The sequence below is a fragment of the Amborella trichopoda genome, chromosome 1 (assembly GCF_054954075.1).
Source record: "Amborella trichopoda isolate Santa Cruz 75 chromosome 1, AtrichopodaSantaCruz75HAP2 v2.0, whole genome shotgun sequence".
Classification (NCBI taxonomy): domain Eukaryota; kingdom Viridiplantae; phylum Streptophyta; class Magnoliopsida; order Amborellales; family Amborellaceae; genus Amborella; species Amborella trichopoda.
Genome location: NC_142336.1, coordinates 55,654,267 through 55,670,864, shown reverse-complemented (window position 1 = coordinate 55,670,864; position 16,598 = coordinate 55,654,267). Strand labels below are relative to the sequence as shown.

At 37.8% G+C, this 16,598-nt stretch overlaps 1 protein-coding gene across 2 annotated transcripts; it reads left to right on the top strand.

Moving 5' to 3' along the window:
- The first annotated feature begins 6,912 nt into the window (after window positions 1-6,912).
- LOC18440856 (gamma-glutamyl peptidase 3) lies at window positions 6,913-16,227 on the top strand. 2 transcript variants are annotated; one of them, XM_006850993.4, is made up of 4 exons: window positions 6,913-7,280; window positions 12,878-13,033; window positions 14,640-14,807; window positions 15,928-16,227. In XM_006850993.4, the coding sequence occupies exons 1-4, from the start codon at window positions 6,963-6,965 to the stop codon at window positions 16,027-16,029; spliced, it is 744 nt and encodes a 247-aa protein (XP_006851056.2). In that variant the 5' UTR covers window positions 6,913-6,962; the 3' UTR covers window positions 16,030-16,227. The 2 variants fall into 2 exon arrangements, with proteins under 2 accessions (XP_006851056.2, XP_088701965.1); XM_088845839.1 differs by lacking the exon at window positions 14,640-14,807.
- The last annotated feature ends 371 nt before the right edge of the window (window positions 16,228-16,598 follow it).

The following is a 16,598-nucleotide window of genomic DNA, read 5'->3' as shown; positions in this document are numbered from 1 at the left end:
GTCATATTGGCCTAGATTCAATCTGAGTCGTTGGACCTATATTTTGGGCTAACAAGAAGATTTTCCCCATATATATATATATTTAAAATTTTTAAATACTGCACTCGAAACAACTCGGGCTCAACTCAACCAAGTCTGAGCTGACTAGGCCGATTTTTCATATATTTGTATAACGTCAGAACCAATGATTTAAAAAACGGATCGGTGACCCGGATCGGGCACCTCAAAAACCAATTCGGATCAGCGAATCGGCTGGATTAAAGCTTCAAAAAAATCAGAAAAAATTATTAAAATTCATTATAAATGTTGTTTTTTAGGAATCCAATAAAAAATGAGGGTACTACATTATTAACTTTCATTTTTTTTATCAATTTTTGAATATTGAGATGTTTTTGCCCTGTATAAATTTATTTTAACTATTAAATTTGCATCATATAAAAAAAAATCATAGAATTATCATGGATAAAATATATAATTATATATGGACTATTATAAAGAGTAGACTAATCAATGAAAGAATGGCCATTAAAATCTCTTTTTGGCGAAAAACCCTAATCCGCTAAAAAAATCCAAACTATTACAGCCTAACTAACTATAATCCAAAATTATTACAACCTCACTAATTATAATATTATATACTGAAATTATAATTATTAGTTTACATTTTATAATTATTTTATTAGACAAATAATAACAAATTAAAAATATTTTATAATATTATCTAATTTAAAATGTATTATTGACAATTGTAAGAAAAATAGTACATTACATGATTTATAATGTAAAAATTCATAAATAAAATAAAAGATTTGGTTATCAATGTAAAACTTAATAAAATGCATACAAATATTGGAAATAACACTTCAATTTTTCAAAAATTTATTTTTTTAGGTTTCTATAATAAATTCAGTAAAAGAGATTGTTAGTAGAAAGATGGAGATTTCAAATAGAATAACCTTTTTATTTTTATTTTTTTTATACCTTTCATATTATTTACAAAAATAATTATACCACTATATACAACAAAAATTAACGGTTATATAAAAAATTAATTTTTTTATGTCTTTTGTATTATTTACAAAAATATTTATATTTATACCAACCACTATATACACAACAAAAATATTTATATTTATACCAACCACTATATATACAACAAAAATGCAACACATGCCCAAGGGATTCGAAAACAACAAAAATATTTATACCAACCACTATATACACAACAAAAATGCAACACATGCCCAAGGGGATTCGACCTTGGGACCTCAAGTAAAAAATTCAAAATAATAACCATCAAGTCATCTAACTACATGTGATTATAATTTGTTGATTAATAGACTATATTTACATTTCGTTTTCATTTAATGATGTTTGAGAATTATCCCACATTGAAAGATGGGTATTCAAATTTGGTATATAAATACCTATGCAATATAAATTATAAAATGTGAATAAAAATATTAAAGCAACCTCGCATGTGCGTGTGGACACACGTGCGCGCGTGTGAGTGTGCGTGGGGCACGCTCGCACGTGCGCTTGGATACATGTGTGTGCGTGGGGCACGCTCGCACGTGCGCTTGGATACATGTGTGTGCGTGGGGCACGCTCGCACGTGTGCTTGGATACATGTGTGTGCGTGGGGCACGCTCGCACGTGTGCTTGGACACACGTGTGTGCGTGGGGCACGCTCGCAAGCACGCTTGAACACCAGTGTGCACGTGTGGGTGTGGGTGTGGGTGTGGGTGTGGGTGTGGGTGTGGGTGTGGGTGTGGGTGTGTGTGCGTGGGGCATGCTCGCACGTGTGCTTGGACACACGTGTGTGCATGGGGCACGCTCGCAAGCACGCTCGAACACCAGTGTGCACGTGTGAGTGTGGGTGTGGGTGTGGCATGGTCGCACGTGTGCTCGGACACTCGTGTGGGCGTGGGGGTGAGTGTGAGTGTGAGTGTGGCATGGTCGCACGTGTGCTCGGACACTCGTGTGGGCGTGGGGCGTGGGGGCATGCTTGCACGTGTTCTCGGACAGCGAGTGCGAGTGCGAGTTGTGTGTGGGGCATGCTCGCACGTGCGCTCAGACAACCGTGTGCACATGTGAGTGTGCGTGGGGCACGCTCGCTCGTGCGTGTCATGTGTGAACCGGGCTGAATCGGATGGAAATCAGCGGTTCCACTCTAGAACCGGAGTGAACCAGATGGGAACCGGCAGTTCCACTCTAGAACCGGGCGGTTCCCGGTTTTCGGTTGGAACCGGCACAGGCACTCGGACACGTGCGCACGTACGCTCGGACACTCGTGTGGGCGTGGGGCACGCTCGCACGTGAGCTTGAACACATGTGTGTGCGTGTGAGTGTGCGTGGGGCACGCTCACACGTTCGCTCGGATACCCGTATGCGCGTGTGAGTGTGCATGGGGCAAGCTCGCACGTGCGCTCGGACACCCGTGTGCGAGTGTGAGTGTGCGTGGGGCATGCTTGCACGTGCTCTCGGACAACCGTGTGCACGTGTGAGTGTGACATTCATTCATTTCTTTCTTCCTAACAAGCGGAAACGACGCTACAAATCAAGACCCGGAAAGGAGAAGGGCCGGTGGTGGGCATTTGGGAAAGTTGGGCCTATCGGGTGTCTTCATTCAAGCGACGGTACAGAGGAAGAACGAAACGAAGTGAGAGGCCGGGGCGCAGGGAAAACTGTGAAAACTGTCGAGTCGATCACGTGTGAGTGTGCGTGGGGCACGCTCGCAAGTGCGCTCGGACATCGTGTGCGCGTGTGAGTGTGTGTGGGGCATGCTCGCACGTGTGCTCGGACACCCGTGCGCACGTGTGAGTGTGTATGGGGCACGCTCGCACGTGCGCTCGAACATCCGTACGCACGTGTGAGTGTGTATGGGGCACGCTCGCACGTGCGCTCGGACATCCGTGTGCGTGGGACACGCTCGCACGTGCGCTCAGACACCCGTGTGCGCGTGTGAGTGTGCGTGGGGCACGCTCACTCGTGCGTGTCATGTGTGAACCGGGCTGAATCGGATGGAAATCGGCGGTTCCACTCTAGAACCGGACTGAACTGGATGGGAACTGGCGGTTCCACTCTAGAACCGGGCGGTTCCCGGTTTTTGGTTGGAACCGGCACAGGCACGCTTTTTTCCGAGTCTCGCCATTTTTTAAAACACTGGTTACAACTCTTGGCAAGGGTGGGAATGTAGTGTGGGGCATGCTCGCACGTGTGCTCGGACACCCGTGCTCTCGGACAGCGAGTGCGAGTGCGAGTGCGAGTTGTGTGTGGGGCATGCTCGCACGTGCGCTCAGACAACCGTGTGCACGTGTGAGTGTGCGTGGGGCACGCTCGCTCGTGCGTGTCATGTGTGAACCGGGCTGAATCGGATGGAAATCAGCGGTTCCACTCTAGAACCGGAGTGAACCAGATGGGAATCGGCAGTTCCACTCTAGAACCGGGCGGTTCCCGGTTTTCGGTTGGAACCGGCACAGGCACTCGGACACGTGCGCACGTACGCTCGGACACTCGTGTGGGCGTGGGGCACGCTTGCACGTGTTCTCGGACACCCGTGTGTGCGTGGGGCACGCTCGCACGTGAGCTCGAACACATGTGTGCGCGTGTGAGTGTGCGTGGGGCACGCTCACACGTTCGCTCGGATACCCGTATGCGCGTGTGAGTGTGCATGGGGCAAGCTCGCACGTGCGCTCGGACACCCATGTGCGAGTGTGAGTGTACGTGGGGCATGCTTGCACGTGCTCTCGGACAACCGTGTGCACGTGTGAGTGTGCGTGGGGCACGCTCGCAAGTGCGCTCGGACATCTTGTGCACGTGTGAGTGTGTGTGGGGCATGCTCGCACGTGTGCTCGGACACCCGTGCGCACGTGTGAGTGTGTATGGGGCACGCTCGCACGTGCGCTCGAACATCCGTGCGCACGTGTGAGTGTGTATGGGGCACGCTCGCACGTGCGCTCGGACATCCGTGTGCGTGGGACACGCTCGCACGTGCGCTCAGACACCCGTGTGCGCGTGTGAGTGTGCGTGGGGCACGCTCACTCGTGCGTGTCATGTGTGAACCGGGCTGAATCGGATGGAAATCGGCGGTTCCACTCTAGAACCGGACTGAACTGGATGGGAACTGGCGGTTCCACTCTAGAACCGGACTGAACTGGATGGGAACTGGCGGTTCCACTCTAGAACCAGGCGGTTCCCGGTTTTTGGTTGGAACCGGCACAGGCACGCTTTTTTCCGAGTCTCGCCATTTTTTAAAACACTGGTTACAACTCTTGGCAAGGGTGGGAATGTAGTGTGGGGCATGCTCGCACGTGTGCTCAGACACCCGTGCTCTCGGACAGCGAGTGCGAGTGCGAGTGCGAGTTGTGTGTGGGGCATGCTCGCACGTGCGCTCAGACAACCGTGTGCACGTGTGAGTGTGCGTGGGGCACGCTCGCTCGTGCGTGTCATGTGTGAACCGGGCTGAATCGGATGGAAATCAGCGGTTCCACTCTAGAATCGGAGTGAACCAGATGGGAACCGGCAGTTCCACTCTAGAACCGGGCGGTTCCCGGTTTTCGGTTGGAACCGGCACAGGCACTCGGACACGTGCGCACGTACGCTCGGACACTCGTGTGGGCGTGGGGCACGCTTGCACGTGTTCTCGGACACCCGTGTGTGCGTGGGGCACGCTCGCACGTGAGCTCGAACACATGTGTGCGCGTGTGAGTGTGCGTGGGGCACGCTCACACGTTCGCTCGGATACCCGTATGCGCGTGTGAGTGTGCATGGGGCAAGCTCGCACGTGCGCTCGGACACCCATGTGCAAGTGTGAGTGTGCGTGGGGCATGCTTGCACGTGCTCTCGGACAACCGTGTGCACGTGTGAGTGTGCGTGGGGCACGCTCGCAAGTGCGCTCGGACATCTTGTGCACGTGTGAGTGTGTGTGGGGCATGCTCGCACGTGTGCTCGGACACCCGTGCGCACATGTGAGTGTGTATGGGGCACGCTCGCACGTGCGCTCGAACATCCGTGCGCACGTGTGAGTGTGTATGGGGCACGCTCGCACGTGCGCTCGGACATCCGTGTGCATGGGACACGCTCGCACGTGCGCTCAGACACCCGTGTGCGCGTGTGAGTGTGCGTGGGGCACGCTCACTCGTGCGTGTCATGTGTGAACCGGGCTGAATCGGATGGAAATCGGCGGTTCCACTCTAGAACCGGACTGAACTGGATGGGAACCGGCGGTTCCACTCTAGAACCGGGCGGTTCCCGGTTTTCGGTTGGAACCGGCACAGGCACGCTTTTTTCCGAGTCTCGCCATTTTTTAAAACACTGGTTACAACTCTTGGCAAGGGTGGGAATGTACATTGAACTTAAAATTTAAGAAGTTGGATTCTTATTTCCTTGTAAAGTTTTTGGCACCAGAAGTATATTTTTCTACAAAATTTAGAGGCGTTCCGTGCTTCGATTGTTTAAGGTGAACGCCTCGTGCAAACCCCAACCAACCATTCTTTGTATCCAGGTGTCCAAGTGTGTTGTTGTTCATTGCACCTTTCTAAAGTCAACGGCATCAAAAATCTAGTTTGCTTTCACAAAGATTAGAGGAGTTACGTTCGGTGACAGTTAAAATCTTTGGGTTGATGGTGTTGCTCGGTTAGAAGAACGAGTTTAGAAGAGGAGATCGATGATGGTCTTTTATTAATGTTTAGAGATAGATATATTTTTGATAACCTAAAACTGTAATATTTGTGATAGTGGATATTTAATTGCGGCTGTGGATATAGCTCTAGGGGACGAACCACATCATAAATCGTGGTTTTTTATGTTTGTTTTATTTCTCGCACTCACTTTATATTTGCATTCATCTACTTTATATTTAACCAATCATGTACACAATCTTAGGTGGGATCCGAATACCTGGTATTCCGATAACTCGGAGTGGGGTGCAATAAGCATGGTTGAGGTAATCTCCAACATCTTCTTTTATTTCATGCAAATTTATTTTTATTCTCAAGCATAGTAGTTAGTTGTATAAATGGCATCAAGTGGTTGAGTTTTATTTTATTGTTAAGTTGTTTTTATTTTGAAATATTTATTGATTGTAATAAGACCACAGGTAAGTGATCTTTTTGTCAAAGCAAAAGTGGTGATTAAAAAAAATAAAAAAATTATATTTACCGGCAAAAGGTCACATAGTTTTTACTTTCATAATCCAGTGTTGGTCCTGCCTACGGAGGGTCCCAGGATGGGTGAGATGGAAATGATCATAACCTTTGGCTGTCCTGTTTGACTGTCCTGTTCCGGGACCAGCTAAGTTTGCAAACACTGCTTTATTGTATAGAATTTTATTATCCAGAATTATCATGAGAAAGTTATTTTCCAATGACTTGTGCATGTACGAGTTCGTGATGAGATATGGTGATGCAAACCAGTTGTCCTAAAGGCCCAACGTGATGCATGTGACTTACGCACACGTGGTGGGGTAAGGCTGTTATTTGCTAGGATTTAAAGAAACTGTGACACAACGAAAACCAAACAATTAGGCCCAAACCTTTAGGCGGTCCATCAACCTTGTCCTAATATGACCCAAACTTATCAAGATACACCTAGCTAATCCCATCACTAACACGAATTACCAACTTAACCTAAATCTCATCGCCCTATAATTAAATGTCGCATGAGACCTATGCTTCATAATGAACTCCTTAAACATGGGAGTGATAGCGATGTTCTTCAGGACCAGCTGGTGGACCCAATGTTTCCTAGATTCATAGATTTGAACCCATTTTTCTTCTTCCTAAAATTTGGCACGCATTGGAGTCGTGCCGCATAAGAACTCGATACTCATTCTCTCCCTCCCTTCTCCCTCTCTCTCTCTCTCGGGTTAGGAACCCTTTTAAATGCTTACCCAGAGAGAGTCATTTCTCTATTCCTACAACATCAATAAGGAGTTTAGGTTTGCAATAGTTGGGGGAAGTATGTGTGATCCAAGCCCTAGGAAATTTGCTTTGCTAGTGACTGGGGTTCTAAACCCACAATTTACCAGCCGTTATGGAACCGTTACACAAATATTTGAAAGGTTTCTAAAGGAGGCGGGTGAAGTATGGGATACCTTTCTGGTGGCTAATGGAGATTTCTCCTTCATGGATGGCATTGATGACTACTCAGGCTTTGTGGTCACAGGAAGTCAATTTGATGCTCATGCCAACGATCCATGGATCCTTCAACTTTGCCAAACCCTCAAATGTTTGCACCATATGAAGAAGAAGATTCTTGGCATATGTTTTGGCCACCAGGTTAATCTCGCTATTAGCATCTCTCTTTTTCTTTTCTTTTTTGGCATGTTAAAGCACGCTTTGTATTAGTCAATGTAGAAATGAGTTACTTACCCAATTTTTTTTTTACTTACCCAAAAAAAATATACGTAGAAATGAGTCATTTTATTAGAAGATTGATCCCTATCTAAACACACGGTTTGACTTCACCGTGTATTGTAGTTGATTGACCCATATCTAAACACAGTTTCACTTCACCTTGTATTTTACTTTTAATATCTATCTTCTTATATCCACAAATCCCACAAATATTGGGATTGGGATATTGCTTTTGTAACTTATATAAACACGTAATAGAAACAACACAACTTCTTCTCTCTCTAATTTCTTTTAATCACACCTCTTAAAAATCTATTTTTGAGAAGGATTTTTGGACTTAATTTTGAAGGACATGTAATCTCCAACATGAAGATCATGAATATGAAAAAATACATAAATTTTAAAAATAAAAAATAATAATTTTATTTAAAAAATATTTGAACGGTTATTTTTAATTGTTTTTAGATGAACCACCTATTTTGCTTTATATCTTGTGACCGCATATGGTAGAAATACGATCCAACCTACATGAAACCATTTTCGTTACAAAATTGTATGAACCCAGCAAAAGGGTGATTACAAAGGAAGATCGAAACAAAAAGCTCACAGAAAGACAAGCTGCCAACGCCTAGCTCCTGTCACACTAACTATTGCCGCTCGAAGTTAGCAAGCCTGTCGACCTCATTGGCTTTCGTAAAAGTATGTCTTAATTCAACATCAATTAGTGTAGAAAGGTGCCACAAAAAAGGACGTACTTTTCAAAAGGGATTGAAACACCATCTTATTTTGTTTAGAGAATCTCTTTCTATTACTCTATAACCCCACTTTTTCCCCTTTTTCAAAAAATAAAAATAAAAATAAATTTAATATTTACGCAGTTATAATGAATAGAAATATAGATGAAATCCCAATCATCAAATCTTTATCAGGCGGTTCAAAATTCATATCATTATTTGAAATTTAATCCTTTTTTTTCTTTCTAAAAATCAGATCGTAACAAAATTTTAGATGTGTTTACTAAAAAATAGGATACACAATAAAAATAAATATAAAAAATATTTCTTAAAATAAAAAAAGATCGAAATACCTCTGAAAAATTATAGGGGTAATTTTGGTCATTTTAAATTATTGAAAGTAATTGTTTTACATTTTTATAAGGTGCACAATAGAATTAAGGTATGTACAACCAACATTTCATCTTAATCTAATTTATATAATATATATATATATATATATATATATATATATATATATATATATATATATATATATATATAAGAAAATGCTGAGATTATTTCACTAGCTCATATGAGCCCAATGGAGATTGAATCTGGGCCAATCTGATGGTCACGACCTCATTTTGTATTTGAATTTTACTTTTTTCTAAAAAAATCTAAATAACTTGAAATTTTAGGAGTCCATTATTCTCATCAAGGCACACCTAATAAAAATTTTAAAAAATAATTGGAAAAACATAAATTACAAAAATACCACTGAAAAGTTCCAAGGGTATTTTGATCAATTTATTTCTTGTAAATTATTTTTTTATATTTTTATTAGATTATCCTATTTTTTAAGAATATACGTCTAAATTTCAAGTTATTTGGATTTATAAAAAAATAATTAAAACTTAAACACAAAATGAGGTCGTGACCGTTAGATCGGTCCATATTCAATCTGGGCCGTTGGGCTTATATGTCCATATGAGCTAGTGAGCTAGTCTCAATATTATATATATATATATATATATATATATATATATATATATATATATGAAAAAAATTGAGATTATCCCACTAGCTCATATGAACATACAACTCCAACGGCCCATATTGAATTTGGGCCGATCTGACGATCACAAATGTCCGGTAGTATTTGAATTTTATTATTATTTTTTTACAAATCCAAATAACGTAAAATTTTAGGCACGTGTTTATAAATAGATGAATTTTCGAAAACTATTAAAAAAATATTTTACATGAAATAAATTGACCAAAATACCCCCCAAAACTTATACCTCCTGAAAAGTTTTGGGGGTATTTTGGTCTTTTTTATTTTGTGAATAATATTTTTATATTTTTATTGGGTGTGCCTTGATGAGAAGAGCACACACCTAAAATTTTAAATAATTTATATTTGTAAATAAATAAATAAAATTCAAGCACTACCGGACATCCGTGATCATCAGATTGGCCCAGATTCAATCTGGGCCATTAGGCTCATATGTTCATAAGAGCTAGTAGGCGAACTGTGATTTCACCTACCCTCATCACCGTCCGAAGTTCATCGTACGGTCACGATTCTCCGATAGTGTTTCATTTTTTATGTTTTTCTACAAATAAAAATAATCTGAAATTTGGAGTGTGTATTTATAAAAAAATAGACGAATCTATGAAAAATATAAAATAAATATTTTACATGAAATAAATTGACCAACATGCCCCCAAAATGTTTCAGGGGTATTTTGGTTCATTTGTATTTAGTAAATTACTGTTTTTTATATTTTTATTAAGTGCGCCTCACTAAGATTTACATACGTTCCAAATTCTAGATCTTTCTGATTTGTAAAAAAGTAATGAAAATCGAAATACTTCCAGATAATCGTGACCATACGATGAACTTTGGACGGTGATGAGGATATGCAAAATCACTGTTCATTGTTCATTTTCGCCTATAGGCGTTGGGAAGACTTATATATATATATATATATATATATATATATATATATATATATATATATATATATATATATATATATATATATATATATATATATATATATATATATATATATATAGGAAAATACTACGAAACACTTATAGTTGAAGTTTTATAGTACTTCACCTACAGCTTTATCACCGTTCAAAGTTTATCATATGGTCACAAATGTCTAATAATTTGAATTTTAATATATTTTTTACAAATCATAATAAAATGGAATTTTGTAGGTATATGGGCCTTAGTGAGATGCACATGAATAAAATATAAAACAAATAATTTGAATGATACAAATTACATAAAATACCCGATAACCTTTTAGGGGTAATTTCATCATTTTATTTTATGACTATTATTTTTTTAATATTTTATTTTTGTGAGACTTGGTCATATGTACACACGCTCCAAATTTGAGATAAATATGATTATTACAAAAATCATAAAAATTTAAATACTATTAAAAACTGTGACCATGTGATGAACTTTGGACGGTGATGAGATGTAGGTGAAGTACTGTAGAACTTCACCTATAGGCATTTTGTAGATGCTTATATATATATATATATATATATATATATATATATATATATATATATATAAAAGCTTCCCAATGCCTATAGGTGAAAATAAATAGTGATTTTGTCTACCCGCATCACCGTCTAAAGTTCATCACATTGCCACGATTGTCAGGTAGTATTTTATTTTTCATTTTTTTTCTATAAATTGGAATGATCTGAAATTTGGAGAGTATGTACATTTTAGTGAGGCGCACTTAATAAAAATATAAAAATATAAAAAAATAATTCGTGAAACATTTGATCGAAATACCCCTGAAACTTTTTGGGGGTATTTTGGTCAATATTTTTCAAGTAAAATTTTTTTCTTTGATATTTTTTGTAGATTTGCCTATTTTTTATGTACACATACTCCAAAGTTCAGATCATTCCAATTTATAAAAAAAATGAAACACTACTGGACCATCGTGACCGTGCAATGAACTTTGGACGGTGATGGGAGTAGGCGAATCACTGTTGATTTTCGCCTATAGAAGTTTTGTAGTATCTTCCATATATATATATGGGTGTGGTTTCTATAAGGTTGCAACCTTAAACAATACAATTAAGGTGCACCTCTAAATTTTATTATACCATGTAATTTTGATGTAAAATATTTTTAGGATTATTTCAAACTCTATTTTCATAACTAATTGTAAAATTTTAAACCCAAAAAATGGTTAAAATCAATTAGATGTATAAACATATGGAAATCTTGAAAATAGACGGTCTAAATAAAGTGCTGTAAGATGCACTATTTTTACGATTCAAAATTCTTTTTATTTTTTATAGTTATATATCTTCGTGTCGAGATGATCAATTAGAGTGTTTTTCAACATTAAAACAACATTTTCCGATAGATTTTTGAGGTGCATCCGTAGTTCTACATTTTAAGGTTGCAACCTTATATAAACTTTTTCTATATATATATATATATATATATATATATATATATAGGGTGCAGTTTGTATAGAGCCTAGGCTCTAAACAATCAAATTAGAGACTACCTTCAAATACTACTGAAAAATGTGGTTTTAATATTGGAAATCTTTGTGGTAGCATTAAAACATATTTTTATATTTATTTATAAAGTTTAAAGCTTAAAAAATAGTTTAGATTGACATATTTATGAAATTTGAAAAATCCTGATAATTGACGGTAAAAAAATGTGTTACAAAATACACTATTTTCAAAACTTGAAATCCATTTTTTTTTTCATATCCACGCATCTTGATGTCGAGATGATCGATTTGAAGATATTTGGCATCAAAACAACCTCTTCTAGCAAAATTTTTGATGTAGGCTCAAATTTGATTGTTTAGAGCCTCGGCTCCATATAAAATTTTCCCATATATATAAGGACAAGGCTTCTATGTGTTCTAGGGCTCATCTGTGGATATGTGGCCCCTCTTTTTTATTTTTTTTGTAAATGGAATTTGAACCAAATTGTTTAGATATATATAGTATAGAACATGGAGATCATTAATATGTAAAAATGAAAAGAGTTTAAAAGCAAAAAGATAAGTTTTTGAAGAAAAGTTTTAAACTATAAGCTTTTAGGAATCATGCTATTGCTCGCTACCTACCTTATTAGACGTAATGCCTAAAAAGACATGGATAAAAATAGTGAGAAACGATATGATGACTTTTGGTCTTATTAAAGATATGACACTTGGTAGAGAAAAATAGACAAACAAGATTCATGTAGCTGACCCCAAATCATTGGATTAAAATTTGGATGATGATACCGATGATGAAGATTTTATAATTTTAGAAAGGACCACAACTTTATATCCATCTTAGAGATGGATATTTGATACCTCGGGGGACACAAATGTAGAAATGTGTCCCTTGACTCATAGACTGCCTTTCAATAAGGGATTGTCTACAAAGAGATCATTAATCTTTGGTTGTGGTTTTCATTTAGGTGCACCTCCAAATTTTACCATAACATATAATTTTGGTGTAAAAAATACTTAGGATTATCTTAAAATCTATTTTCATCTCTAATTATAAAATTTAAACTCAAAAGGGTTAAAATCAAGAAGATCTATAAACATATGAAAATCTTGAAAATGCACATTACTTCCATGATACAAGATTAACACCTTATATAAGATTTTTCCTTTTTCTTTTATCATGAAAAGAAAAAATCCATATACCATGAACATGCTGGTAAGCATTACTGAACCAAAAGTTATGTCACAACGATTTGTTTAATTTTGTGACATTGTCTCATGAGAACAGGTTTTGGCTCGTGCATTGGGAGGTTCAACAGGAAGAGCTCCAATTGGATGGGATCTTGGGTTATCCACCGTTAATCTCGAAACTATGAGAATCTACGAGCTGTTCGGGTTAGACCTAACTTCACAAGTAAAAGTTATTGAGATCCATCAAGATCAGGTATCGATTTGTCTATGAACATAAGTACATGAAAAATACGTGAAACCCCGCATTTAAACTTTTGGTCCCATATACACCTTTCGGTCAAATAACTCCTTAACCCTTTTTTGGCCTTTTTCTTTCCCCCAAATTGTCATTATCTTTTTGTATATACTATTCATGTAGAGGAGAGAGCGAAAGGGGTAGAGGAAGAGAGAGAAAGCGGTGGGGGGAGAGAAGGGGAAAGGAATTTGGACTATATGAGAATAAGTGGAATAAGTGAAAAATAAAAGAGCAAGGGAAAAAAACAAAAACATGGGTTAGGTTTTTTTCTTTTTTTTGAAGAAGAAGAGCAAGTGAAAAAGGGTTTTTATTTTTATTTTTTATTTTTTTTTTAAGGATGAAGTTTTTATAGGGCCTATAAAAACAAAATAAAGCCTCATCTGAAAAGCACTTAGGCATATAAATCTTTATGATGGTTCTAAAATCAATTTCAACACCAACAATAAAATTTTAAACTAAAAAAATAGTATAGATCTTGCAAATATGCCAACACTTACTTTAGGGTGAAATAGATGGTCTGGATGCTTTGTTGCAATATACACCTTTTTTGTAACTTGAAATTCTAATTTTTTTCACAACCATAATGTTCAACTTGATAAGATCGATTTAAAAGCTTTTCAACACGAATTGCAATTTTTGATGAGTAATAAGGTGAGACTTTACTTATTTTCATAGGGATGCGGCCTAATCAAACTATTTTTCTTTATTAATTTTTCTTTTTAGGGGGTGTTCCATGGACCCGCTGGTATATATGGGCACCACAAGCTTAGATTAGAACAGATATGTGAACACTTGAAAATGGATGATCCCAATAATGTATTATAGGGCCAGAGAATTTTTTTCTCCCCAAAACTATAAATGATGGGGTCGAGATCATCAATGTCAAGGTTTTCCAGGAACAATCTTTTATGGAGAGATCTGAGGCATTCCTTTGAAACGCTGCAGCCCAAAGCCAACCTTTTCCTATTATACATTTAGTCTTTGTGCAATTGTCTACAAAGAGACTATTTATTTTTTGTACATGTAAGTCATAATCAATCATACTCTTAGACGTCAAATTGGATGGAATGGGATGATACATGAAGTCTAAGTTTTTTTAATTTTTTTTGGAACTGTGTCTATTCAGTGACACTCTTACAACAACCCATTTTGAAATTTAAGAGACAAGGTTGCCTGTCTACAAAAGATAAATGGTCTCTTGATAAACATTCTCTTTTGTAACTACATGGTATTTGTATTCACATTTCTTTAATGTATTTTATTATTATTTTTTAACAATAATACCCATGAAAATGAGGAAATAATGCCTCTTGCAAATCACTTTTCTACTCTTAAATTGACAAAATATTTTATTTTCTTTTCCTTTCCTTCTTTTAGTTCCATTTTTTTTTAAAAGTTAGAAGTTCATAAATATTTAAATAAATGCATATTTCCTCATAAACAAATATTGGGTATCTTAATTATGCATTTATCATGTAGTTATAGTGCATAAGGTATTTCTATGTAAATTTTCCGCATTTCGTTGTAGCTTGTGATCCTAAAAGTTTGCAAAGTTGCTTTTCAGGTGAAGCGCCTTCCTCCTGATGCTTTGATTCTTGGATCTTCTCATAAAACAAGGGTAGAGATGTTTTCAATTGGAGACCATGTTCTTGGTATCCAATCCCATCCTGAGCTTACAAAGGCATTTGTAAGAGACAGAACAAGTGATCTCCTTGTACGGAACGAAATTAGTGTATGCCATTCAAATCTCTCTCTCTCCCCTTTCTTTATTGTATGGTTATCCAAAAAAATGTCTGCCTCTTTTCCAATGCTAGGACTTGAACCATCATTAACTCGATTTTTTGGAATTCAAACTAGCAATTATGAGCATAAAATTGTATATCTGATATAATTTTCCCTATTTTATGAAAGGGTTCAGTTTATATAAGACTTCAATCTTAAACAATATGAGTAATGCCCACCACCAAACACTGCAGAAGATGCAATTTTCGTACCAAAAACCCTGATGAGAGCTTGAAAATTTATTTTTACTCTTAATTATAAATTTTAAAACTCTAAAAACAGTGCAGATCAAACAAATAAATAAACACTGGCAAATTTTTAAAATAGACCATCTAGATAATGTGTTACAAAGGCGTACTATTTTTAAGAACTTAAAATCCATTTTCTTCAATTTCATACATCTTGAGTTTGAGATGACCAATTAGATGGTTTTCTATTATGAAAACAACCTTTGTGGGGTTTTTGAGATGTCGCATAAGATTGATGCCTCGTATAATCTTTTTCCATTATGGAATACTTCTGAAACAAAAGGAACTATGGCTTGTGTTGAGCCAGTGACTTCAAAAATGGAGTGGTAAATCTAGGCTGCACCACCCAATTATCTAAGGGAAAGCCTCTGTTCCATTTTCTTTCTCAAGCGTTGCTACTTATTTTGTTGAAGGCATGATACATAGTATTTCTTAAGTTAACTCACCCAATTGAGAGATTTATCAAAAGACATCCTATTTATTAACCATTTAACATTTAACCCTTTTCCAACCATTCCAACTTGCTGATCACGTATTTTTGACAGGCTTTTTGAAATCCAATCAAAACCTATGGTAAAATTTTAAGCGATTCATCTGTTACATACATTTTGATAAATTCCCCTTCATAAATTATCTATCTTTTTTTCTCAATGTACAACCCACAAAAGTTGAAATCAATTCTTTTATATGAGCAATGAGAATTTTTTTCTAAGTGATTTTTTTTCTATGTTAATTCTTAAATTGCTACACTTGATTCTTCCATCTCCTCTCTTGAATGGTGTGGTGGCTCCTTTTGATCACTTGTCTACAAAACCTGTGCAGGCTGAATTTGCAAAGGAAACTATCCAAAGTATTGAACAAGGGGAATTGGACCAAGTTGTGATGAAAAAGTTGTGCAAGACCTTCTTGAAAGGGCATTCATAAGATGGTCACTCAGTGGTATCTTTTTTAGGTAGTTTAGTGGTAGGAATTGAACTTGAGCATCAAGTGTGTAAAATAAAATGCTTGTCATATGCTACTTGTTTTCAAATTTCAAACAATGGGTGCTTATGATCATTTGAGGATGATCATTTCAACTTTGTATGTTTTTCATATTTTTAAAGTACAAGGGAGTTCCTGAAACTGGGGCACAACTTTCGTTCTGTAGAAGTGGTGGTGTTTTGCTGAAATGCCATTATGTAGAGGGTACTTTCCATCATTTATTGTTTTCATGGTTGCGATTTCTATAAGGTGCCAACCTTAAACAATCAAAGTAAGGCGTATCTCTAACTCTTGTTAGATGACGTAGTTTTGATGTCGATAACCGTACATCATCATCATCAGAGTCTTTTCTCAATTATTTGGGGTTGGCTAAATACGTCGCTTATGAGAAGCATCCTAGCATAAGCAGATAACATAGATTCAAGATTCAATAAAATTTTGGGCAAAATTTAGGTTATCTACCCACCTAACAAAACTAACCTCCTTTACCCGGGCTTGAAACAGGTATAGGG